At 41.2% G+C, this 25,684-nt stretch overlaps 1 protein-coding gene across 2 annotated transcripts in view; it reads left to right on the forward strand.

Annotated features, from left to right (window-relative positions):
- The first annotated feature begins 6,555 nt into the window (after positions 1-6,555).
- Positions 6,556-25,684, forward strand: part of si:dkey-215k6.1 (transmembrane protein 132D) — a 259,302-nt gene continuing 240,173 nt past the window's right edge. Inside the window, exons 1-2 of one of the 2 annotated variants that reach the window (XM_056375613.1) lie at positions 6,556-6,948; positions 16,001-16,114. In XM_056375613.1, the coding sequence (XP_056231588.1) occupies positions 16,033-16,114 (82 nt within the window). In that variant the 5' untranslated portion in view covers positions 6,556-6,948; positions 16,001-16,032. Of the gene's footprint in view, positions 6,949-15,293; positions 16,115-25,684 lie in introns of those variants that run through there. The other variant, XM_056375611.1, reaches the window with a different exon arrangement.

The following is a 25,684-nucleotide window of genomic DNA, read 5'->3' on the forward strand; positions in this document are numbered from 1 at the left end:
AGTGTCTTGTCACTGCTGCCAGACAATTCTCAAATGTATCACACACGTCTATTATTAGGCCTCGGGGTAAGCAGCAAGCGTTAATTCTGGTGACACTTTTTAACATTGCTTAACATGTGTGTGATGCTGGTGTCATTTTCATCGTGCTCTCCACATTCAAACACGATACATAAACACCCACACATGGTTTATGTAGGGGAACAATTATTATCCGTCTGTCTGTCTGTCTGTCTGTCTGTCTATTTCTATTATTTTTTCCAAATCAATATCAGTAAATTGTTTAGTCAGAAAATAGTAAAAAAAAAATTTCAATTTTCCACAGCTGCCCCATGGCTATTGTTTGTTTTGTATATTGTACTCTAAAAAGTACAGAACCAACATCAATACAAAACACAGAAATGAACCTGTGCAACTGTCATATTTAAGAAGCTGAAACCATTGATTATCTGACATGTTTCAGTTCATTCTTGGTGTGTAAGGAAATCTCAACATGTGTGTTCAGTATGCATAGACTATCGATTTTTGCTCTTTATGGAGGCTAATATTTTGTTGTGTACTTCTTGTGTACGAGGTGCACCAATCTCACTCTCACTGATAGAGTTCCAGGCTTCTTGTAGTGTTGATAACCTGTACTTTTACCCTTGTAAACCCCGACGAAGGCTTTGTACTGAAATGGTTAGGTAGAAGATGCAGAGATGGACGCATAGTAGAATCAGATAAGAGGGAGGTAAATATGGGAAAAGTAAGTAGGGACGATTTCATGCAGCTGATAAGTTAACCAGGCAGGACGCTTCTTTCTAAAAAAGGATGAAAATAGTTTTTCTGCAGGAGAGATTACACAAGAGAAGGTCTATGTGATCTGGTTGTCCTCCAGCATTTGTGCCAACTGTGGCGTTTTCATTTGCTTTGTACGTTTTTGAAAAGAGTGTGCATACACAGAGCATTGCCTCTTCGGTAGGTCCCTGTTTGTGCCTCGTTATGTGTATGAATGTGTGTGTTTCTATGTCTGTTTGCCCGTGCCTCTTTGTGGAATGGGCAAACTGTTTTCATTGGTGTTTAGTGTGTGTAAGTGCCTTTTGTGTGTGTGTGTGTGTGTGTGTGTGTGTGTGTGTGTGTGTGTGTGTGTGTGTGTGTGTGTGTGTGTGTGTGTGTGTGTGCGTGCGTGCGCGCGCCTACGTGTGGGTGAAGCTGAACAAATAAAGCTAGTTTCCTCTTTGATTGTGTTCACAGTGTCAAGCACTCAGTCTGTAATTAGCACACAGACAGCCATCTGTCCAAACAACCAACTCAAAACAACTCCTGTCCTGCTCACTTTCACTGCTATCACAGCATCCATCCATTGCTAACTCGCTCTTATTTGCTCGCTCTTCTCTCCATCTGCCTGTATGCCTCTGTCTCTATCTATGTACCTCCATCTCACTCTGTCTCCTTGTCCCTCCACCTTTTTCTTGTTTGCTCACTTTCTAACTCCATCTTTCTTTCTTCTTCTCTATTCTCATTTTCCATCTTTCTCTGTTTGGATTGTAAAAGTCTGACAACTTTATCTAAAACATTGATTTGAAATGTAAAAGCTTGATCCTTTTTAAGCGTTTTGCAACTCTGAATAATTTGCCAAACTGTGAAGACCTACAGTGTACTGACGGCAAAAAAGAGAAAAAATGGATTCATAGTAATCTGACTCATCACTAATAATTTTTTATGAGCCCTCTATATCAAACGTCTTGCTTGCACATTCACCATTTTACACACTTATCAACAGTATCAGTAGCAATCCTAATCAGATAGGAAGTCAACAAAAGCACAGACTGTGTATTTTAAGTAAGTTGCACTCTTTTAACTTCTGCTTTTATTTTTTCAGCAAGAGAAAACTCTCCATTCTGTTGACATTGTTTAAATGAATTGTGGGAAATGCCACCAACACAGCATGGCTTCTGCTCTTACCCTTTAAGGCAATCGCCACGGTCCTGTCTTCGCTGTAACTGTGCTGACACTGCTGTACTTTCATTGCATCAGAGTCGCTGTGTTAGCCTTTAAACTTGAATTCCCAGTTTGTATGTTATCTTTTCCCTTGCGTTTTTATAATGCAGAGCTATTTTTGGTCTGAGCTCGGGCTTACCAAGAACTAGCTCAGTATCCCTAGGAATTACATTTCTGCAGCACAGAGGTCAGGAGTGGATGCAGTGAAGTAGTGTTCCCTTAGTGAAGTGGAAAGTGAGTGTGTGGACATGGGCCTGGCGGGTGGTCATGCAGCAACTTTCACGAGGGCACGACCGTACTCATAAGCCTTCCCTAACCTTAAAGGAGCTAAAATAAATATTTTATAATAGCAATGTATCGAATGACAATGTGACGATGTCAAAAGGGTCGCTCATAGTGATGAACCTACAGAAAATATGCAGCTCCTCTCGGCTATACAGAGCTTCATAGTGAGTTGTCCAGTCCATAACATTACTGTTTTGGTTCACACTCACTGCTCATCATTTTCAAGTGCAGCAGTCAGAAAAAAAAATTATTTTCTTAGGAGTCAGCCATATAAAATGGTGATATGTCAAATTTCTTCTGTTGCCTCCAAGTGGCAAAAACGATCAGTTATTTCAGGTGTGTTTAACCACAAGAGTAATCATTTGTTGCTACATCTAGGGGAATTAAATACTAGGCCTTGCAGCCTGACCACCTACAAAGAGGACACAGCATATATTGAGTGTCAGTATTTGTTGACTAAAGAGAAAAAAAAACGTCTTGGTAGTGGACATAGTTGTCCATCGGTCGTCTGTGCAAGCGGTTTATTGTGATCGATAGCTATATTTTATTGTTTGGAGGCCTTTTGTGGCCTTGCTAAGTATGATGGAAGTAAAGGAGGAATTGTAGCATATAGAGTGACAAAGTTAAGCATTAGGGGGACGTTGGGTTGGATGAACTGATCAGTAAAACACAGGACTTTGACACAGAAGACCGAGACCCTATAGGTTAGTTGGCTCACAACTTGCCATTGGTTTCAGTTTATCCAGGTTAACATATGAAAAACAGAAACTAAACCAGAATACATAAGAGTTCAGGCTTACTATTCAGGTCAGCACACTGACCTTGCATTTTTCCCCCCTCCCTCTCTGTCTCTTTCTTTCTTGCTTTCTGTCCCCTGACAGGGAAGAAGTCCTACCTTCTTGATGGTTGGCAACCAATCAATCAGACAAACAACCACCCCGGGACTGTGACAATTGCCTAATCATACCCATGGTTGGGGTCGCGTATGGGTGAAGCTACGGTCAGAGCGAGATCTGCCTGACAGAATTTACTTTCATGATGTGGCCATAAGCGGGGGATAATTGTCAAGAAATGTATTTTCCAAATGAGACTCACATTTTCCTTTTGCTTTTTTATTTGTGCTTCATTCCATTTTGACTCTTTAAGGTTTCTTCTAAGGTACCTTTTTGTTTCTATTTAAAGTTTTTCTATTGTTAATTGTTCCACACTCAAGCAAAGTGTCCTTGTTTTTTCTTTATGTGGTCCCATTAAGCATTTTGAGACTACTGTTGTGATTAAGGACAAATTATGACTTATAATTGAAATAGGGAAATAAATTGCAGCACTTCATCTCAAAGTAACTCAGAGAATACCTAACTCTTTAAAGAGTATTTAGTTTTGAAAAGAACTTAAAAGGAAATTTACCTCAAACTAGTAATTAAACATTTAAATAATCAGATTTCCCTGCAATCTTCCTCACCATCATACTCGAATGACTTCAATTTAGAAAACAGTCTTTTTAAGTTTGCTCAACAAGTCTTTTCCATTTTTCAAGGGCCTCTCAATTATCCGCTAAATTATCATTCTGCGATTGCAGCAGCAATTTAAGACTATCTATTGTCAGTGTACTCACCTTATTGTAGAGGAAAGTATAACTTAAATGTGTAAAACGAGAGATGAATCACTGCAAACGGAAAGCAAAAGTATTTGTTAGAATAACATTGTGTTGCTGCAGCTGCTAATTGCAGCCTTTGGTTCCTGCCGCACACAGGAACACAAGCATACACACACACACAGTCACTTGCTCACAGGGGAAATGATCCAATATGACAATATCCTTAATTCACAGTGTTCGGGCCAAATTGTCTTAACTGAGTGTGTGTGTGTGTGTGTGTGTGTGTGTGTGTGAGTGTGTTCCTGCGCTCCTGTGGGAGACAATCACAGTGAAATGAGTGTAATTAAGTTGCCAGTCGCGGTGGGCTTCTGTCGAGAATTAATATTTACTGGCCACGTTTGTGTGTGTGTGTGCGAGTGTGTCTATGTGTGTGTGTGTAAAATTGATATTAGCACCTTCCTGATGAGACACCTCCCACCCCCTCTCAGGTGGCAAACATTGAGGCCCCCTGGATAATCTGCCCAGCAAATTGGATGTTTGTTTGAATCGCTACCACGCATGTGTGTGCGTGTGTGTTTGTTCAGATACATGAACACTATCTAACTCGATGTGTACATCTGTGAAATGTTAAAATGTGAAATGTCTCTCTCAGACTCATTCTCTTTGTTTATGCCTCAGTCCATTTTCAAAGGTCTGAGGCATATTTTTATATATGTGTGTATATTAATGAATCAAGTACTGATGACAAACACTCTTGTTATTCAAAATGATGTGTTGATGTGTTGTCGCTGTTTTACAGAAAAACAACCTCCCCTTTACTTTTCTTTCATTAATCAGAATGGTCAAACTATGTATTATGCAGTTACTTATCAATACAGTTATCATGACATGAACTTTCAATAAGAATTCTTCTAATTCAGATGTTCAGTAGCTTCACACAGCTGCACCACATCTTGCAAACTCCAGTTTTTGCTGCAGAATTTTAGTCTGAATCAGTTGAGAGTCCGTTTGAGGTCATTCAGATGTATGTGTTCAATCTGCAAACATTCAGGCAATCACATGACTCACCACCGCTCCAAACACTCAAAGCTGACTAACAAGGATTAAAACATGACTGAATGAAGCATGATTCTGTAACTGCATGTCTTATTTCTGCCATGTCGTTCCAGCTGGAAAAATCATCACCAAATACCTACGACAACTTAGTCAGTGGTGTCTTTGCCCAGTCAGACGTAGGAATAGTTCATGTTGATGTCTCAGTGTAGGAGACAACTGTCAATCATCTATTGTACATCCTATTTGGAATGACATGTGTCCAAAGCTGATTCATCTGTGGTGTTGACAGACACCAATTTGTGAGGCTGGACACTGTTGTGCTTTAGCTTCATCATTGAGACTGCACACACAGCAAGCACAGTATGGACTAGTGTCAGCTTCAATACACGTCTTACAAAACTAAAGTAGTCACACTCAGGTTTTCCTCCTTCATCACTCGAGGCTGAAGGAGTATTTTGTTCGGAATAATGAAGATTCAATATTTCTACTCATTCATAGCTCAAGGTTGATCATTGCATTTTGAAGGAAACCAAACAATTTGAAGAACTACTATAACTCCTTGCTACCTCCTTGAAATGTTTTTTTTCTTAAAAAAACTTATTATAGGAATAACAGGCAAAGTAGAAACAAAAATTAAATATTTATTGCAGTTAGTTGTACTTGTTGAATCAGATTATTGCAGAATAACTTGCAGATGAACAAGATTTAAAAAATGATTCTGCAGTGGAGAGTGGTGTTAGGAATTTCTCTCATTCTACCAGTAAACAAAATTTAAGAAGGATATACAATGGGAAAGCTCTTGATATCCCTCCTTCTGTCAAGTGTCAGCATGTCTGTGAGGTCTGTGAGCAGATATATTACATGGTAGAAACAAAAAAGACTGTGTGTGTGTGTGTGTGTGTGTGTGTGTACCGGATGGGATGAAGAATGGTTGAGTAATCATCAGGAACCTTATCTACAATCTGCACTGAATCTCTTGTCCAACAATGTGACTTTCTTGGAGTACACATCCACAGACACACACAATGCAAATAGTCAGGCGGACAGGAAGACACAGACTGGATTCAAACACCCACAAGGTTCACGGTGAATATCAACATTTGTTGACAACAGGGCCTGTGAGCATTTTCTAAGACTTTAAGCACAGAAATATCTGTAAAATGATATCATGAATCTGGAGGGATTGTTCATTGAAGTGTTGCAATGCTTCTCACAGTGGTGCACTGCTCTGTCTCTCTGTGGTGCCGTCAAAACCTGACAACAAAAATGCGATACGAAAGCACAGTGCATTTCAACTGCACTGGCATTCAAGTCAGAGGGGTGGCCTGGTGGTTTGCTTTTTAAAAGGTTGGTGCTCTGGTGTGAGTCAAGTCATTTGATTCAACAAACCCTCATTAGATACTTCTAATGCTTTACAACCCATTAGTCCTGTTTTCAGCACTTTGTGGGAGAGCACAGTCTAAGCTTGACTGACACCTCCCTTACTCTTAAAAGTTCTGTAAAGGAGATTTTAAACAATAATATGGCAGCAAACAAGTATTAGGGGTAATGGTGTCCTGAGCAGAGAACGAAGCCACGCCCCCTCTGAAGGTGTGGTGATCTGCTTCTCTGTTCTTTGTTTTGGTATGTCTTGTAGCAGCTCGTGCATGTGTGTGCGTGTCAGTGCACTTGAGGCCCTTCCTTTTAAACCATTGGCCCTCCCCACGTTTGTCAACAGAATCGCACAGTGCAGTTAACAGCGTTCAGGTGAAAGCCACCTGTTAGAATTTCCTCCACTGAAGAAAACATGTTTTAGTCTAAAAAGACCTCCGACAAAGAGGGATGTAAGACCAGAGAACAGGCGGACTGGCTATGGGAACTAATGGGGCTAAAAAGGTGGCCTGTCAAAAACATCCATAAAGTTTTTAATTTTTTACCGGCTGCATCAGTGTCTTTACCAGCTAAGTCAATGTGGATAAGTCCAGAGATGGAGAGTCATATGAGCTGCTAAAGGGCTCCAGCTGGACTCGGGAACAGGCTTTTCTTCCCCTCTGAAGGTAAGTAACTTGATACATGATGTTACATATGTGCCTTCATTAGTGACCAGCTACAGAAAAGAATGACATTGTTAGCTAACTTGCTGTTATTGATATCATGAATGTGTCCGGCAAATGTTGCTATCGCTAGCTGGATAACTGTTAGCATTGCTGTGGCGCATATAGAGGCAATGCTAGCGCGGGCTAATGGTCTTGGCTATATTATTTTTTGTTGGCCCTTGTGTAAATAGTCTTACTTTATTCGTCACTATTTCTTTTTGTGTGTTTGGTGGCCGCTTTCACTGGGCTTAGTCACACCTTGCTGACAGTATGAATGATTGTTTTGGTGACTTTTGTATGCCACTGAACCTTTTCGGACCTTGGTTTACAGACCTTGGCCAGGGCAGAGATAACTTGGACTCAGTTTTAGCCACTTATGTACAGAAAATAAATCCATCTCTCACTCAGGCCCTGTTTTTCTGTCTCCCTCCTCCCATGTCCTCCTCCCTTCTTTTCTCCATCCACCTTCTCTATCCCTCCTCTTGATCCTTCTCCTCCACTTCCCAGCCTCCTCTCCATCGTTTCTTGATCTTCTACACTCTCTCTCACTTTCCTCCCTAGTTTCCTGCCCTGTCCCATTCCTCTGTCTCCTGCCCTCTATACTCTCTCTCACAGTAATTGATGGCACTCGGTGCTGTTATTTCATCCAAAGGGCCCTGTAAACAAAATCGTCTCTGACAGAACCAATATGGAAATCTCAGGCAGTGGGGCCATGAGTTATGTTGGTGTGTGTCAGTGTGTGCATGAAACAGTAAGGAGGGTGCTTTTGTGCATATATGTTCATGTGTGTGTGTGTGTGTCTGTGTGTGTGTCTGTGTGTATTTGCCAGTAAGACTGAAGGGTGGTTCTCAGTTCTGCGTAATAAACTCTGGTGCAGCTAGTCATTAAGTTGGGTATGTGTGTGTGGGAGTGTGAGTGTGTGGCCCTGTGTGTGTGATGGGGAGGGGTCAAGGCCAAATTGACATCAAATGGTCAAATTAGCCCCACTTGTCTCCATTGATTTACGGTGGGCAAGTAAATTGCATCTGTAGCGGGAGAGGAGAAGTGAGGAGGGGCTAGAGGTTTCTCTGTAATTGATCTCAGGCCGCTGTTGGTGTGTGTTCGCGGTGACAGAAGCTGTACAGGAGAGTCAAGAAGAGACCATGTTGTCATCATGGCTGCAACACATACATTTAACCTTTTGCTCAAAAGGCTGCTGAGTGCATGTGCAGACATTCAGGTTTTTATTAGTCTTTTATTATTATTATTATTTAGTCTTTATTTTCACTCACAAATTAAATATTTATATGTATGTATGTATGTATGTATGTATGTATAGAAAGAGAAGAAGACTTTTTAAGGCTTGTGGTGTGAATTTCATTAAAAGAGAACACAAAATGTATCCATATATTTTGAAATATTCAGTGCACATCGACAAGAAAGGTTCAGATGAAAATTACAATTCTGTTGGGCTGTTTTCACAGCCTTTCCCCATACTTCCAGATTAAAGATTGTAACTGTCAGCAACAGTGCATACATGAAGAGGTGGAGATATCCAGGAAGTTAGAATTAAACCTGAAACAAGGTGCTTTTAAAAAGTCCGTAAAATCTGGATAGGTGGAATGAATCTTTTCCTTCTGCGATAACTACAATTTGCTCAGGCGCCATACAGAAGACTATTGCACTGGACAGATCCTTCATGTGACTGTATTTAACCTTATGAATGTAAATCAGAGCTTTCTGACAAACACACATAGTTATTCACCTTTTTTGATGCCAGAAATGCACAAAGGACATTCAGTGTCTCTCCAGACATATAGAGTAGCTCTCCATTCTCCAAAATAAATACAGCAAGCATTTTATGAAGACACAGTGCACAAATATTAATGTGTTCCTGTGAATGAAATGTCCTGCCACCAGCTTTGAGCACTTTGTCTTAATAAGAGAATTACTTTTAAAATCCTTATATTGTCAAAGGAAAGCAAGCTGGCGACTATTACAGAGTGGAAGAAAGGAGGGAGATAGGAAGAGGAGAAGGCAGGTGAAGAGGACATGACATAGAGAGAAGGTAAAGAAGGAGAGAGAAGAAGAGATGAAAGAAGAAACTAGTGAAACAAAGCGATAATTAAGTTATGGTTGTTCTTGTTTGTGTGTGTGTTTTTGGCAGTCTGCACTGACTGACTTGGTCTGTACGTGGATGTGCATGTGCATTTATTGATGGTGCATACCAGTTTGTGCATATATGTGGATTGATCATGGTGTATGTGTGTGTTTAGTAAAGTGTTAATCTTCCAGCTGTGTGTATTCATCTGTGATATCTTCAGACGTGAGAGTGTATGTTTGTGTATTTTTGTATGTGTGCACACTCTGTCCCCAATTTCAAATTGAACATGGGCAGTGCATAATGCAACACTGAGTTATTGATTCCCTTTCTCACACACACACACACACACACATACACACACACACACACACACACCCACAGACATGTCTGATTTACCGTGCCTGACAGTGGTCTTGCAGTGCGTTAATATGGCAACAGAAACTGGTTGGAGTGAGACAGAACGACTTCCCCTGTCAGCGACTCAGTGCACTATGACAGCACGTGTAATGGCAAAACACATGAACACACACACACACACACACACACACACACACACACACACACACACAAACACACTAAGATGCACATGCACAGCAGGCCATGATTTACACAAAGGCTCAAGCTGTCTCCAAAAAATTTCCACACAGACATGCCTCCTCACAGTCTGGCTGGGCATAAGCTATCAGACATGATCAACACACATGAGCTCACAAACACACATGGTCTCTCTCTCTTACACACACACACACACACACACACACACACACACACACACACACACACACACACACACATACATGACTTCACACTCTAAGCATGAGCAGTTCTCTTCACCAGCCTTAATTGGATTCTAATGTATTCAGTTTGCTCCAGTGAGCAAAGAGATGGCTATAGTTTTCTAACTAGAGAGAGGGAGAGACAGAGGGAGCAAGGGAGAAAAGGCAAGATAGGCAAGAGAGGGAATTACAAGTAAATAGGGAAGTTTGTCAGTGGCGGTCATCTTCCTCCAGCCTCAGAGTGGAGTGTATCATTTGAACAAGCTGTCGACAGAATTTCTACAAGAGACATTTGACCTGAGAGAGAGGAGCACTGTCTGCGTCGCTCTCCACTCATCGTCTCTCTCGGCACTTGAATATAAGAATGAAAGTCCTTTCTGCTGCATCAAACAAACCTCATGTGCTCATACACAAACGCTTTTTTGACCCAAGAGCAGCATCTAAGAAGCACAATATGAGTGCCCTCTCTCAGCCTTGTTGCTTCTCTTCGCCCTTCGTTGTGCTTTTAAATGAATGTACTGTATGTGCACTGTGGTGGAGTGGTACAGAACTGGCTGAGTACTGTTCGTGAAAGTCATGGAGTATCACAATTACTTTTCTGAGGGAAGTGGAGTTACAAGTTTAGCTACACATAAACTTTATGATGTTAACTTGGACTCATAAAGGCTTACAAAAGGCAAGCAAATATAAATTTTAATGATCTGAGCTTACTCAATACGTGCAATTAATACATTTAATGTCCAGGTTTGGGCTCGGCTGACAGTACAGACAACACAAAGCTGTTAAATCATGGATACGTTTATATAAGATTACCTGGCTCAATTGCATTTTTATTATATAGTATACAAACAACAGTGGAAACCAAATAGCTCACAGTAGCATTTTTATTGCCTAGCTGAAGCCGCTGAGCTATACTGGACTGAAAAGCAGCTCTATTCAAAGATTTTAGGCTGACTATGTATCAAGTTAGCTTTAGCATTTACACATAACCGTGTCTGCAATAGGTTCCAGTTTAGTGCATACATGTTTAATACATAAGCCCCTTTTATACAGAGAGTCCACTCTATTGCTGTGAAGAAAACCCCTTCTTATGCTGCCTTTGCTTCTTTACAGTAAACCATTGCAGAAATGCCTCCCTCGTAACACGTTCGTACTTTTTTAAACAGAATGGCGAGGTGGAATAAAGGCGCAACAGTCCCGCCTTGAAGAGGCTGTGTAAAAGCTTTTTTTTGTATTTAAAATTGTTTTAGTTGAACAATTAGAGAGTGCAAATTTCCACAACCCTGACAGCCGAGAAACTTCATGCAGACATGGCCTTTGTTCAACAATGACCGTGAAATTGAAAATGTGATACTCATTGGGCTGGACCTTTCACAGTACACTTTGCAGACCTGCTTCTGGTGGGTTGCCACATGATATGAGTAAGATTAAATTTGACCAGGCCTGAGTCTCTTGGTAGAAGTCGTACAGTCGTGGCAGCTCCCTCGCGTTGAGTGAGAGAAACCGTTTGACTAAGGAGCAAGGTTATGCTGAAAAAGCTTTCTTGGAGAAGGTAGATAATTTTACTGAGCTCTGTCTCTGTCAACTCTTATCTCGCATCTGGATTTGAACCCTTTTGGTCTCCGAAACGAACATGATGGTAATTCTTCTCTTTAAGATCCAAGGAGGTTAAACTTCAGCTGATCCTGGCTTCTCACTTTCCAACTGGAAGGAGAGACAATGATTCCCCGGAGGGATGACGTAAGTGTCATACATATTGTTCGTAAATACAAGACGGCCTGTTTCCTGAGATTTAAAAAGTTTAGGAAAAGAAACAGAATAATAAGATTATTTTGGAAGGAATGTTCCTCTACTTTAAGACAACACTGAGAAGAAACAAATATAGCCTAAGCAGTACATGTCGACAAAGGGGATGTTTGATCCAGCAAGGCGAGAGTAATATGAAGTATTGTCTTTAAAAGATAAGTTTTCAGGCCGTGACAGAAGATGTAGAATGACTGCAGTGCAAAGGTCAGCTCGCCACTGAGAAGTGATGGGGAGAAAAGCTGAGACGGGTGCAGCGATGACCAGCATCACCTCGGGGTGGGCACATCACAGCAGCAGAATGACAGTGATGGAAGAGGGCTTCTTACACTTGATGTGATGTGTTTCTGCAATTGAGCTGAAGTGTACATCTGACTTGTTTAAACATGAGAAGCAAAAAGCTGTTTAGTTTTCTCAGTCTGTCTCTTTCATGTTCTCTCTGTCTTGATATAAAGCATTATCACTAAATATTGTTTATGGCTGTGACAATAACTTTGAATTCGTTGATGGTAATTAATCCAAACTAGTCAAAGTAAGGAGGGAATTATGGGCACACATAAATCTCCTGATTTTTAATTCTTTGAATCAGTGTTTCGGTGTTTCCTGAGTTAGGCAAGATGTGCAGCTGATTCAAAAACATCAAACACGTTACCTGTGTTTCATTGTGTTGTGGATGTGTTGATCCATAAAAAGAAATATGTGTGGTTTTAAGTACCAGAAACCATCTCAGTGTAGTTTTACATTTCCTCTCTCAGGCTTCTCTCTGGAGTTCTAGCAACAACAGGTCAATGAGCCAATCTGAGCCTGTCTTCTGATTGGCTGACTGTTTCCTGAGCGATTGAATAAAAATACAGCAGATTTCAGGTAAACACTCAGAGAAACCAAATGCTGCAAGGCTGGATGGTGGGTCCAGGGGAGCTGGGGTTGGGACATGTCTGAGAATGGTGACTGCTTTGTTGTGACATCACAATGTTAGGGAAGTCCTGATATGGGTCGTGTGCATTTCTATGGGACTGAGCGCATCAATAGTTTCACACTATTAATATAGCACCTAGACCTGCTTTATAATAAAAAAACAAGAACTTCACTTTATACAACATGGGACCTTTTAAAATTTTAAAACCTATTCTTTTTCATCTTGTATCACTTAGTTTTTCTCAAACTCTCAAGACTTAAGCTCTGTCAACCAGCTTTTAAACAGACCTTTAAATGAGAGCAACATCTTTTTTTTTTTTTGAATAGAGAACAGAGACAAAGTGCTGCTAGTCCAACAAGCATGCCATAAAAAAAGTGGGACTTCTATAATTAAGAAAGCAAGCTGCATGGGACTCATCCTGACTGAAGTGCGAAAGTAGAACGGGTCAGTGTCTGTGGTCAGCCTGGCAATGAAGAAGCACAGCAGCCTGTCACATGACACTGGGTGAGAGCCAGTTTTTCAGATCATATTCCTCTTCATTTATCACATAACATCCATTACAGGTTGTATTTGAAGAGTTACACTTCACAATGACAATGCAATCTTTGTGATGAATGCCTTCCTTTTTTGTGATATAATGAATATTTGCTGCCTCCAGGCTTCCTCTAATAGTGACAAGTGAAATAATAGTTTGAAATCAAATTGCCCAATTCATTCATGTCTTGAGTAAAAGGGTTTGTTGTCAGCATCTTTACTTTTTTTGTGAGTCGCAGGGTCATACGCTGAAAAATGTATAGAACAAATGTCTATATTAGCCAGCCCTCCATATTTTTACCAGCAGAATTTTTTACTCATCCTTTGAAAGATGTAGTCTGTCTTTTTTTTTTTTGTCCCCAGATACATGGAGAATTATCTGCAATTCTTTTTATTCTGTGTCAGATTTCCTCCAAGCAGCCAGTGGGGCCTCATTGGTATACAGACACTGTATTTGTACAAATATTACTTTTTTACCGCATGCTTGCTGAACTAATGCCTTGTTTCGGCTGCAGCCCCAAGAGGAAAACGGTTAAAAACAGATCTTTCAAGCTTAAGTCACAGGAAGTGCTGCGGCTGGCTGAAGGAAAAGTCACTGAGTGGAAATTAAAATAATGTTTTAAAATGCACTGATTTGGTTTCTGCTCCATAACGTGGACGAATGGTAGTTGGCTAAGACTTTATAGAAGTAGACGGTTTGTGACTGGGAGGCCAGAAAAATTGTGTTTAGAGAAAGTGAGTGAGCGATGAAACAGGACAAGTGGAAAAAGAGCATGCAGGCTCAGCTGAGATCACATGGTAGAATTACAGTAAAAACAGAGACGTGACAGAAGAATAATGTGGGATACTTCAAAGATCAACACACTTAGGCGAGGAGATTCTTCACTGACAAACATATATGCTGTTCATTAAGGACAGTTGAGGGATGAAGGTACAGAGAGGTGTCTTCCTCTGAGAATGCCATTACTTAATGTGTCTTCTTTGTGACACTAGGGGGGGCTGTCGCTCCTTCTTAGTCTCTTGTAGAGGCCGTGGAGTCAGACAGACAGGCGGAGAAGCAGGGAGGTGCACGTATCTCCGTCTCCGGAAATCCTCCCATCCCTCCGCCGACGGACTGATTTGCAATTCAATAAGTCACAATGTCATCTCTTTAGCTTTTACACATTTAGCTGACAAAGGGAACCAGGCATGCTGTCTTATGAAATATCGTCTCGGACTTTTAGAAGACCTTAATGTTCCCTCTCTTCTGGCTTGTTCTACACTCCCCCTCTTACACACACACACACACACACACACACACACACACACACACACACACACACACACACACACACACACACACACACTCCCGTCCTATCAATAGAAAGGGAATGAGTTTTATTACAAGGTGCCCGGTGTATCACGTTTTGCAGTTGTAAATGCTGTCACACGCAACTTGAGGGCGCGCGCTCGTGTGTGCACAAACATGAGCGCTTGTGCGAAGTTGGCGTCTATCGATTACACAGAGAACAGGTGTAGCGTGTGTCTTCATATGAATAATGCAGAGAGAGGCTTTGAGAGGATAAACACGTGAATGGTGGCACACACGCAACTGACATGACGCACGCACACACACACACCATACACAGAAATAAGCTTTTTCTTATGGCACATCTTCCTTGTTTTAAACTTTAAATCTTGTTTTAAACGAAGTGTTTTCTTCAGTAAAAACTCCAGTAAATCCTTTAAATCTCTATAGTCTGATCTATGGATCGTTTGTTTACAATCGCTGCTTATTAATGCTCATTTTAGTCTGTTTTAATCTGTTTTCGATTTTTCACTTTTTCTATTGTTTTGTAAAAAGATTACAAATACTTAAACATTTTCTGTAGAATGAGTGTCTGTATCATCCTCCATAACTGAAGAAATAGTTAATAAAAATCAACCATAAAAGGAAATCAGAAATTATGAAAGACGTGAAAAAAAGACCAAATAAATTCCTAGACCGCATTGGCTGTTTAACTGTCACTCAAATCCCCCTAATCCCGCCTCTACCCTCCACCCTCCTCAGCCCCACAGCCTCCGCTGGCCCTCCTCTTCTTCTTCTTCCTCCTCCTCCTCCTCCTCCTCCTCCTCCTCCTCCTCCTCCTCCTCTTCTGCCGGCTGGTGGAAGCGTCAGACCTCCTCCTCTTCTGTCCTCTCCTCTCCTCCCTCCATCCCGCGGACGAGTGTATACAGCCTCTCAAGTTGAGCCCAGACGCACACACACACATAACACGCACAGCAAGAGGATAGTCGGAGGATAGACAGAGGGAGGAAGGAAAAGAGGGAGAGCGGACGGAGCTGCTGCCGGGCGAGCGGAATTTGGATTTTATTTAATATATGAGCCTTCACTAACAGAGTTTTCTTGTTTCAAAACCGCCTATGAAGTGGACTTTTTAATTCGCTGGGGGAGTTCTTGGTCCACGCTGCTGTTTTGTTTTTTTTTTAACTTTGGAAGAAAGAAAAGTGTGAGAAAGGAGAGACACTGGTTTCCTCAGCTGTAGCCGTCCCGTTTGGATAAATAAAGCAGAGGAGCGCACCGGTGGAGAAAGCTCACCAAGGGGGAAAAGGGATAATTCCTCAGTTCTGGCTTGAAGGAGAGACACCGCAGACTTTTTTGAGGTGGGGGGATTAAAAAAAAGAAAGAAGCTAGCCTGCACCGGAATTGCTAATCGGGGGTTTCTTCTTTATTACTGACTCCAGAAGGATTTATAGTTTACTCCCAACCTCATCTGCGCGGTGTCTTAGGTCAGCCACAGCGGGAGCGCAGTTTGGTCAAAATGAGATTATTGATGGCACCGGCACGGTAGTGATCTGTCTGGGGGAAGAAGAAGAGCGATAAAATATTCAAAGATACCTTTTTGTCCATTTTGTCAACAGTCCCGGAGCTTTTTTTGTTACCGACAGGAGGGATGGAGATGGTCTGGAGAAGGGGAGGCGCGCCGGTGGGATGTCGCCTCTGGAAGACGGTGCTTCTTCTTTTCCTGTGGAAAGGTAAGAGATGCAAATGCCGGCGAAAAGTTGTTGCCAGTTTTAAGCAATGTTGTTTAATTGTTTTGCTCTGGAAACCGGGAATGTCACACCCACTCTCAGTAGGCTGGATATATATATTTTTTTCTTTTATTCTCTAATAATACAAAACGTTAAGGCAAATTTGCCAACTTTTTGCAGTCTTTACCTCAAACACCTAATTTGTTATTGGAATATCACTGCATCATATGAGTTATTATTGTTGTTCTGGTTCCCTTGGTTTAGCCTATTTGGCTTGGGTGATGTTAGAAAACTGGTCTGCAACAGATGAAGGGAAACCCAACACAAAACTCGGTTCACCCACCTCTCCATCCTGCAGGAAAGTATACATCACCAAACAGTGTCAAACTGCAGCAAGTTGCATGTGACACCTTCAGAAATATGAAGAGGTTTTTATTCCCTGGTGATCACAGACTGGAGCTTGTGTGTGTGCCAACAATTTAAAACTGCTCAAGAAATTTAAATGAAGCAAGTTTCATTTTTTTAAGCCGATCGATCGATTCACCTTGACACCTCCTTTCTCTGTGCATGTGTGTGGAATAATAAGTAATTGACTGAGCTGGAGCTCAGATGACAGATGCGTACTAACTGGTGCCATCTGAGACACGAGAACCCCGGCTAGTTGGAGGCTGACCTGCCCGTGTGCCCGTGTGAGGTCTATGAGAATGGCGGGGTGTTTCCCACACACATACATCTAAACATATTGTTTTGAATTTGAGAGGAAATGGCTGTTTTATTCTGGAATCAGGTTTTAGAGATGAATGTGCCCCCTGTAAGAGGTCATCTGAAGGATGTAAAAAAAAATAAAAGGTCTTTAGATTCGAAGAAAGCCGAAGCCAGTTCAGAGGATCAGTTTATCAGTTTTCCCCTTTCCACTATTAAAATTGATTCATGGGTATGGATGAACTGAAAGTAAACGATGTGTAATAGCTTCACTGTTTCAGAAATTGAGGGAAAATTATTGTAAGAATATTTCTTCAGTCTCCAAATTACAGGCAGTATAGAGAAAAGCGGACCGAGAGGGAGAGAGGTCAGGATCTTTGCTATGCCCGCCTATGAAAAGCACTGACTTCATTACAGAACTCTTTAAAGGGCTTTATAGATCTGACTTGTGGTGCGTGGCTTATAAAAAACCCCCACAGAAACCCACAGAACACAATTAAAACGGTTTTACAAGCTCGAGTGAAGCTACATTAGAATATTCTTTTTATTCCGAGTGTGTTATGGTGTGCGCAGATGGCGATTCACTGTCTCTCTCAAGAACACTAAAACAGGGTTGAGACAGTAACGCCTCCACCCACTTACTCCCGGGAGAAAAAACGAGGAAGCAGAGGATGAAGAAGGCTGACAGATATTTTGGGGTTTGAAGCATTCCGCGTGCGGTTTACGCCTCCGTGTTCCACATAAATGACAGTCCTTCAGCATTAGTGTCACCCTCCCGCGAGTGCCCTCTGTGTCCGTGCGCGCGCCTGTGTGTCTGTGTGTATTTTAATCAGCTCTGATCACTCACGGCACACTGATCAGATAACAGTCGCGGCGTTGTTGTGCGCTCCGGAGCGCGGTGGTCGCGGCCGTGGCCGCGGCGCACAGAACACCAACAGGAGACCGGAGCAGGAGCGACGCGCCGGAAAACAGCTGTGCCCGGCAAAACGGCTGAGTAACCAAAAGATGAAAGCAACCAAGCACTCCCTCTCTTCTTCCCTTCTCTTCACATGGGATGAAATACAAAATACATTTTTTCCTTTTGCCCAGGGACCATCTGTACCTTTTGTCTGACATTGCATATTGCTCTTTGACTGCTGTTTAGTAGCTTTTCTTGCTCTCTCTCTCTCTCTCTCTCTCTTTCTTTCTCTCTCTCTCTCTCTCTCTCTCTCTCTGAGTGCTGCGGGATTCAGCGTATCTATCTTCCTCAGTGCCAGTGTTTCAGTATTCACTTGTTCATGCCTTGCTTGTGCCTGTGTGTTTGCATTTATAGTAGATGTGTATTTTCGATTAGTCACATAGGCCCTTAGTCACCTGTGTGTGTCTGTGTATGCTTCTGTGTGGTACCATATCGTTGCTGTCATCTTTTATAACTTTTCCACCGACGTATCTGCCAGAGGAAAACACATCACCTTTAAAACTTAATACTTTCGCCCACTTCGAATGTATGATTTCTAGAAGTTTGGTGAATTTTTGTTTTATATATATATATTTTTATACTTTTTCTTCCTTGCACTGCACATTATTTATTGGCCTTTTATTTTACCCAGTGGTCCCTATTTGTGTCGTTGTCACATTATTATTTCCTGAGTGGTGTCTCTGTTGTCATGTCACTCCATTTCATTGTAATTACATCACTGTGTTATTTCGTCATCCAGGTCGTCTGCAGGTTTGTCATTTTGTTCAAAAGCCGAGCATCAGAGAGGTGCCTGTTCAGAGGCAGACTGTTGGTTTGGTCTTGATGGTTCAGAGGCTGAATAGTCACTGGGGGGGTCATGACTGGGCTCTGTAATCTCAGCAGGAGGTCTGCTGTGGGGAGCAGCCGGGGAATTCCCCAGGCACACAGTCATGCAAATCAAATGTAGTCAGTACATGAGTGATTTATTTATTTTTTCCACGTAATTTATAACTGACAAAATTTAGCTACAAGAGTTGATGATGTTTGAAGGCCACTGTTTCATTAAATTGGCTCATGGTTTTTAAGTTCTCCAGTGTTTGGTGGCTCACTGCCATTTTGCGCTGAGGCAAGATGAGAAGCTGGCTGATTGATATTTCCACTCATATTGCACATAGACAATCAGACTATTGGCAAAAAGATATAGCTCGAGTTTCTTCAGCAGGAAGAATTGATTTGTTTGATTTTCAAATGTAAATTGTCACAGCAAAGAACATATCTTTTTTTTTTTTTTTTTTTTTTTTTTAAAGTATATTTTTTTGGGCTTTTGTGCCTTTATTGGACAGGATAGTGGAGAGAGACAGGAAATGGGGAGGCAGAGAGAGGGGGAATGACATGCAGTAAAGGCCGTCCGATGCGGGACTCGAACCGGGGCCAACTGCAGCGAGGACTGTAGCCTCTACACATGGGGCGCCTGCTTAGACCACTACGCCACAAAGAACATATCTTAGTAACAATTATTTAAAAAAAAAACAAAAAACAATATAAGGGATCCTTATGTACAAAAAAGATATTGTCAAACTCTCAAATATTAAAATCTAGCGCTATACCCATGAAGCATATCCAAGGAAAATACTTCTGGTTGGCTGGCTGGGTGTCATTTAAAATTTGAACATCGGGAAAAGGTTAGCTGAGCTTTCTTGAGGTTACCTTTTTTAAAATGCTTGGTGTGTGTGTGTGTTAATGCGTCTGTTTCTGTGTGTTTGTGATTTGACTTTTACAGGTGACAACAAACTGTTTCTTTTCAGCTGTCAGTGCGATAACCATGTGGTAGAGGTTGTGTTTTGTGTGTCAAAGCCTGGAAAACAGCCAGTTCTGCTCAAAGTGTGTGTGTGTGTGTGTGTGTGTGTGTGTGTGTGTGTGTGTGTGTGTGTGTCCCGTTCTCCACTACACTGTTAACCTGTAACAGAATGTCAGCACTATGCACCATTACTCATGCAGTACAGAACATTAATAATTACTGACTTAAATCACTGACACACACACACACACCACACACACACACACACACACACACACACACACACACACACACACAGGTTGTCTCTCACCCTCTCCTTTGTATACACATCTCTTTCTCTCTCTCTCTCTCTATCTTTCTTTGTGTCTCATTGTTGGTTTCATTCACTGGCTCGCTGACTCACTGAAGCGCACTCTCATATGCTGACACCTGCACACACACACACAGACATATTTATACAAATCATTCAAAGAGACTCGCGAACAGATCACACACACTGTAGTGTTTAATGTAACTGATGGAAAAGGTGAATTTTTAACTTTTACATATGAATTTAAGAGGGGGGAGGATAGGGGACAAGAAGGAGTGAGATGTGAGTGTGTGAGGCGGCTAAACAACATGATCACAATGATCATACCCCGTCAGTGTGAGTCTGTTTCTTTTTGCCTGTCTCACACAAGCGAACACTTACATGGCCTTTTTGTCACAGTGACTGAGAGGCCAGAGTAGAGAGACAGATGCAGGAGAGAAGGTCATAGAGACACAGAGAGAAAAAAAACAAAACAAAAGTGGGTGGACTGGAACAAGTGGACATGAAACACTCTTCACGTCCTGCCTCCCTTTGCCCCGGTCATGAAATTTTCTGCTTTTTCCAGTATTGATTTTTGTGTATCTTGTATGTTCTGGATATTGTGGTGTGACTGCAAGGTCGCCTGTTTGGAAAAGTAGAAGAGAAACGCTCTCCCCTCTGCTGTTGGCGAGGTACTGCTGAATCTGGGGGAATGCTCACCACCACTGCTCTATCGCCACCAGTGCACATACTGCATTCCTCCCTATACACAGTACTGTTGTGTTAATTATATACAGGGATTAAATGTATGTTTTTTTTGCACTAATAGGAAATGATTCATAGATTTGTAGTGCTGAAGATTAATCAAACTACAACTTTAAATAGGTGCTGCAAATTTCAAATACAAAAACTTTACACATACCTGGTAAATGTGTTTTCCAATGTTTTATTAATTAATTGTTGTGTTTTCTCAGGTGTCAGAAGACCTGTTTCACTATCATCCACATTTTCCTTTTCACCTTTTATCAGATGTTAGTTCCTCCTCCAATTCAGCGGGCCATTAATGGCCAACATGATGCTGAAAAATAGATTTCTGCCAGCTGGCATTTTTAACTGTATTTTATCTTGTCATTTTTCCAGTGTGAAAAGAAAACACATATAGTCTTAGTATAAAAGTTGGAATGCAGGTCTAGTAAATTGTAGTTTTCATGTCCTATTGAGCTTACATCCATTGCTTTTCCTCTGTTAAACCTGTTTGTATTGCCAGTTTTGTTACCCTTAGTTAATTAGTTTGTTTATGAAACCAAGGATAATGTTTATGAGTATCATATATATTTTATTTTCTTCTTTAGTTTCCAGTACTACTTGATGAGTAGAAAGAGTGAGTGTGTGTATACATTCGGACACACAAGAACACACAAACACACAGTATAGCCACACAGAGACACACACCTACAGACTCAAGGAACTGGATGATAAGGAAAAGAATTGGCTCTCCTCATCATGAGTAGACCAACTCTTCTTGTCATCACACAGAGGCGGAGGAGGCGTTGGAGATGGAGAGATTGAGGAGAGAGAGAGAGGGAGAGAGAGACAGAGAGAAGGAGAGATTTTCTTTTCCCTTGAGAGTGCATTCATCCTCTGTGTCCCTTCCTTCTATATCAGTAAATCTCATCTAGAAGGATACTGTTTGCTGCAGGGCTTGGACATATTTACACAGACACACTTGCTCGCTCGCTCTCTCTCTCTCTCTCTCTCTCTCTCTCTCTCTCTCTCTCTCTCTCTCTCACTCTCACTCTCACTCTCTCTCTCTCTCTCTCTCTCTCTCACACACACACTCACACTTTCTCTCTCTGACGAGCACATGACAAATACAGCGTAAGAGTGGAAGACACAGTGTGTAATCATATACTCACAATAATATAACGGACACATTTTATCAGTTTACATATACAGGTCATTACTTTCTAAACACTTCTTGTATTAGAAACCCCACAGGTTAATGTCTTCGCTCTGTATTTAATCTTGTCATTACAAGCATTACAAGTCCTTTGGACCTTGACTATAATAAGGAGCGAGTAGTAGAAATGAATATGTTTGAGTTGAATTATTGAATGATAAATGTTGTTATTCAATGAGAGAGATGAAGGCCGGAGTTCTGGCTTCCGAAGACTAATTTTAAAACCAAAAGCATTTATGTGTGTTTTGTGTTTAAAGTTAGGACTCAGGAAGAAGGGTTGAGTATGCTTGAAATGAAGCAGGCTGTGTGATGTGTAAAGATTTATATCGGTTTCAAATGGCCACGCTCAGGAGTCGAGCAAACAGCCTGCCACTGCAGCAACCTCCTGGCTGTATCGCACCACCTCCCCAGTCTGCGTCCGAACATTTCTTTAACTCCCAGAAACCAAGAAGTTGAGCTGTCACGGACTGCTGTCACTTTTCCCAATGTCAGTAACGGCCAGCTTAACACTCACACTCACTCCAAACTAGCACTTGTTTAGTATAACTCTTCAGTATAACCCTTACTGTGTGGTCCCCGTGTGATGAATCATACAAAATGGCACAGACTTTCAGAGAGTTCTTGAAGACAAAGGTAAAAGGAAGTAGTTGTGCGAGAAATGAAAAAAGAGGCTTTCGAGAGAAATTCTAATCCTGTGTGATGTGGGCACGATTAGAAAATAATCATTTTCAGAAAGACACAAAAACGATCAGATGCAGACTCCTCAAGTCTGACTTTAGACAGGAACGAGGATGGGGGTTTCAGATACTGTTAGACAATCTGATAAGCACTTCATTTGAGGCATGCTGAGGCCTTTGTGGATAAGGAGGTGAGGCATGCAGTGGTGCGGGTATAAGTTGTATGAGATATAAGGACATATTAGTTGAGGGTCCTCTTAAGAGAAGTACATGGGTTAAGGTTTGAGAGGGTGAGTTGGAGTGTGTTTTTTTTTTTTTTTCTTTCTTCGCTGACATTGTACACATCTTGACTGCATTATTCACCTAATGCTGTGCACGTTTTGTTAGTTTTAGACACCCGTTGCATAAACTTAACGTCAATCTTATCGTATGCTTTATTCTCATTAGTATACTCTGTTCTGCTGTTTACATCTTCTGCTATTACAGGCAGTTACTTAAAGTCAACTGACTAGTTTTAATAGTTGTGAATAGCCGTGTGTGTGTGTGTGTGTGTGTGTGTGTGTGATGTGTGAGCCTACATTTCTCTGTATACTCTGTGACTATGAAACGGCTGGGTTTCAAAGGCCTGTCGAGAGGTTTAAGGGTCTTGCTAATGAGCAAGTCATTTTCCCTCAGATTAGCATGAATAGCCAGACTAATTTCGTGTGAGTGCCTGTGTGCGTGCCTGTGTGTGTGTCTGTTTGCATGTATGTGTTTGACTGCTACTGTAGGTCTAGAAGTCATGTCTAGGGGTTTAAGGCTGAGCTAATCAGCAACACATTTCCCCCTACATTAGTTTCACTTGGCTGATTAGCCACACACACTGTGTGTGTGTACCAAAATGTGCGTGTGTGTGTGAGAGAGAAACTGACTGGCTGATCATTATCATCATGACACAGTGACTCAATGGAGACTAACAAATGATTAACATTAGCTTTCATTTTTCACTTTGAATTGTGATTTAATTTAATTTATTGGTGTGATGTGCGGTAATATATGTGGGTGTGGGTGTGTGTGTGTCTGTGTGTCTGTTTGTGGCTCTTAAAGAGTTTGAAGACTAAATTATAATGATTGCATTTATGTAGCTGGAAAGGTAATCTTTTTCTTTCTTCAATTTAAATCAAAGGTTCACTAAACTAACAAAATGCTCATGTATGAAAACCCGTGTGGACTGTGTGGTGTGTCTCTTGGTAACACCTCTATAGCTTGGTTTCCATTGCAGTTTGAAATAGAGGCGATTTATTTATTTATTTTAGAAAAGTCAACAAAACTCAATTGCGAATACTCTGTGTTTCCATTGAGTGATGTTATGCTAGTAAAGCTGGGTTTTCTCCTAATTAAACGTGACAGTGGATTTCCAGAAGTCTTCCTCTCGTTTGGAGCGGGCTCCTTGGGGAATGATGAGGTAGATGCCAGGAATTGAATGCGAAAAGTTAATTTGTTTTTTAAATTCACATGTTTCCAATACACATTTTCAAGTTCGCAATTTCATATTGCGCATTAAGCTGGTTAATGGAAACACACCTTATGATTATAGGACATAGTGAGCAATATTACAAGTCAATAAGCTGGTCTGCTTTGTGATAATGAGATTTTATATGATTGTTTTTTTTTTTTAGATAGTGTATCTTGATTTTTCAGGTATTTGTTATGCTGGATTCGACAAAACAGTTGTCAATGGATTTGATTGAGACATAGAATTACATGTACTGTGATTGAAGAGTTCATTCATATTGCATGCTTCAACTCACATGTAATTGCAAATGTAACATGTTCATCCCTGTAAAAACTAATGAGCTAAAAAAAAAAGAAGCATGTTCTGCATTCATTTGGAAACTTTCAATGCCAAAAAAGTACTTTATTTTAACAGAAAAAGAAAATACAACTTTTTCTAGAAATCCTCTTGTTATTGAACCAAAGAAGCAGTGGTAAAAAAAAATCCTCTTTGCCTCTGCATTATTTTCTCTTTGTTTTTCCTCATCACAGTGGTAATGTTTGGCTGGCGGTCCGATGAGTTTCTGATGGCTAATAGTTTATTTAATTCTTTCATCGTTTCTCTGACAAACACCAGAGGTTTAATGGGCCAGTAATTAGCAGACACACAAGGTGAAGAGAGAAATTTCTTTTGTCTTCTTCACTTTTTTCCCCATGTCTTCTCTGCATTCTGTTCCTTCTCAGGCTGTATTGTGACATTTCTGCTGACTTAATCATTCCCATACTGCCATCGATCACTCTTACACTTAATCTTTGTTTCTTTCTGTCCTTTTTCTCTACCCATCTTCCCTTTTCTCTTTGTCCTTTGTCACATTTTTCTTTTTTACTTTCTCTCTAAAGTGCATTTTCTGTTCTTACTATTCTCTGCTCCTTATCTTTCTCACTCTATCACTTTATCTTCCGCCACTGTGTCTCCCATCATTCTCCTCCTTTCTCTAAAATGTGATTTCTCTCCTCGTCTTCTCTCCCTCCATTCTGAGACTTTTTCTCTCCTCCCATCTTTTTCACATTTTGTCCCCCCCCCCGACTTGTCGTTTGTCAATATTTGCCCTACCTGTCATCTTATTTTTTCCTCTCTTGTCCCTCTTCTGTTCTCCCTCTCCATCTCTTCATCTCTATCTCTCCCTCTCTGAGCAGCTCTTAACCAGTCCTCTGAGAGTGTGTGAGCTGCTCGGCCTAAATGATTTTCTATTACCGCCGCCTGTTAACAGCGCTCCATTTGATCAAGCTAATGAAATTGAAAACTTTCATCTAAGCCAAATTGATTTCAAACCTGAAACACCACACACACACACACACACACACACACACACACACACACACACACACACACACACACACACACACACACACACACACACACACACACACAGAGCGAGACAGAGCGAGAGAGAGAGAGATATGTTATGTGTTAGCGGAGCGCGACATTCACTTTTAGACGCACACAGAAATCAATTAGCCTGTCTGTCATTTTACTCTTGTCCTTGGGAGGTAGAATGAGCAAAAGGCCTTGTCTTCAACACTTCAACTGTGCATTTGTGTAGGTCAGACCATGTACAGTTTGCAGGTATGAGTGGGAGTGCATGATGGAGATAAACGTAAACAGGTGTTGTGTTCCCAAAATATCAAAACACTCAGTCCACAGAGAAATGCACACATCCTGTATTCAGAAACTGA

Source organism: Seriola aureovittata, chromosome 5 (genome assembly GCF_021018895.1).
Source record: "Seriola aureovittata isolate HTS-2021-v1 ecotype China chromosome 5, ASM2101889v1, whole genome shotgun sequence".
Taxonomy (NCBI): domain Eukaryota; kingdom Metazoa; phylum Chordata; class Actinopteri; order Carangiformes; family Carangidae; genus Seriola; species Seriola aureovittata.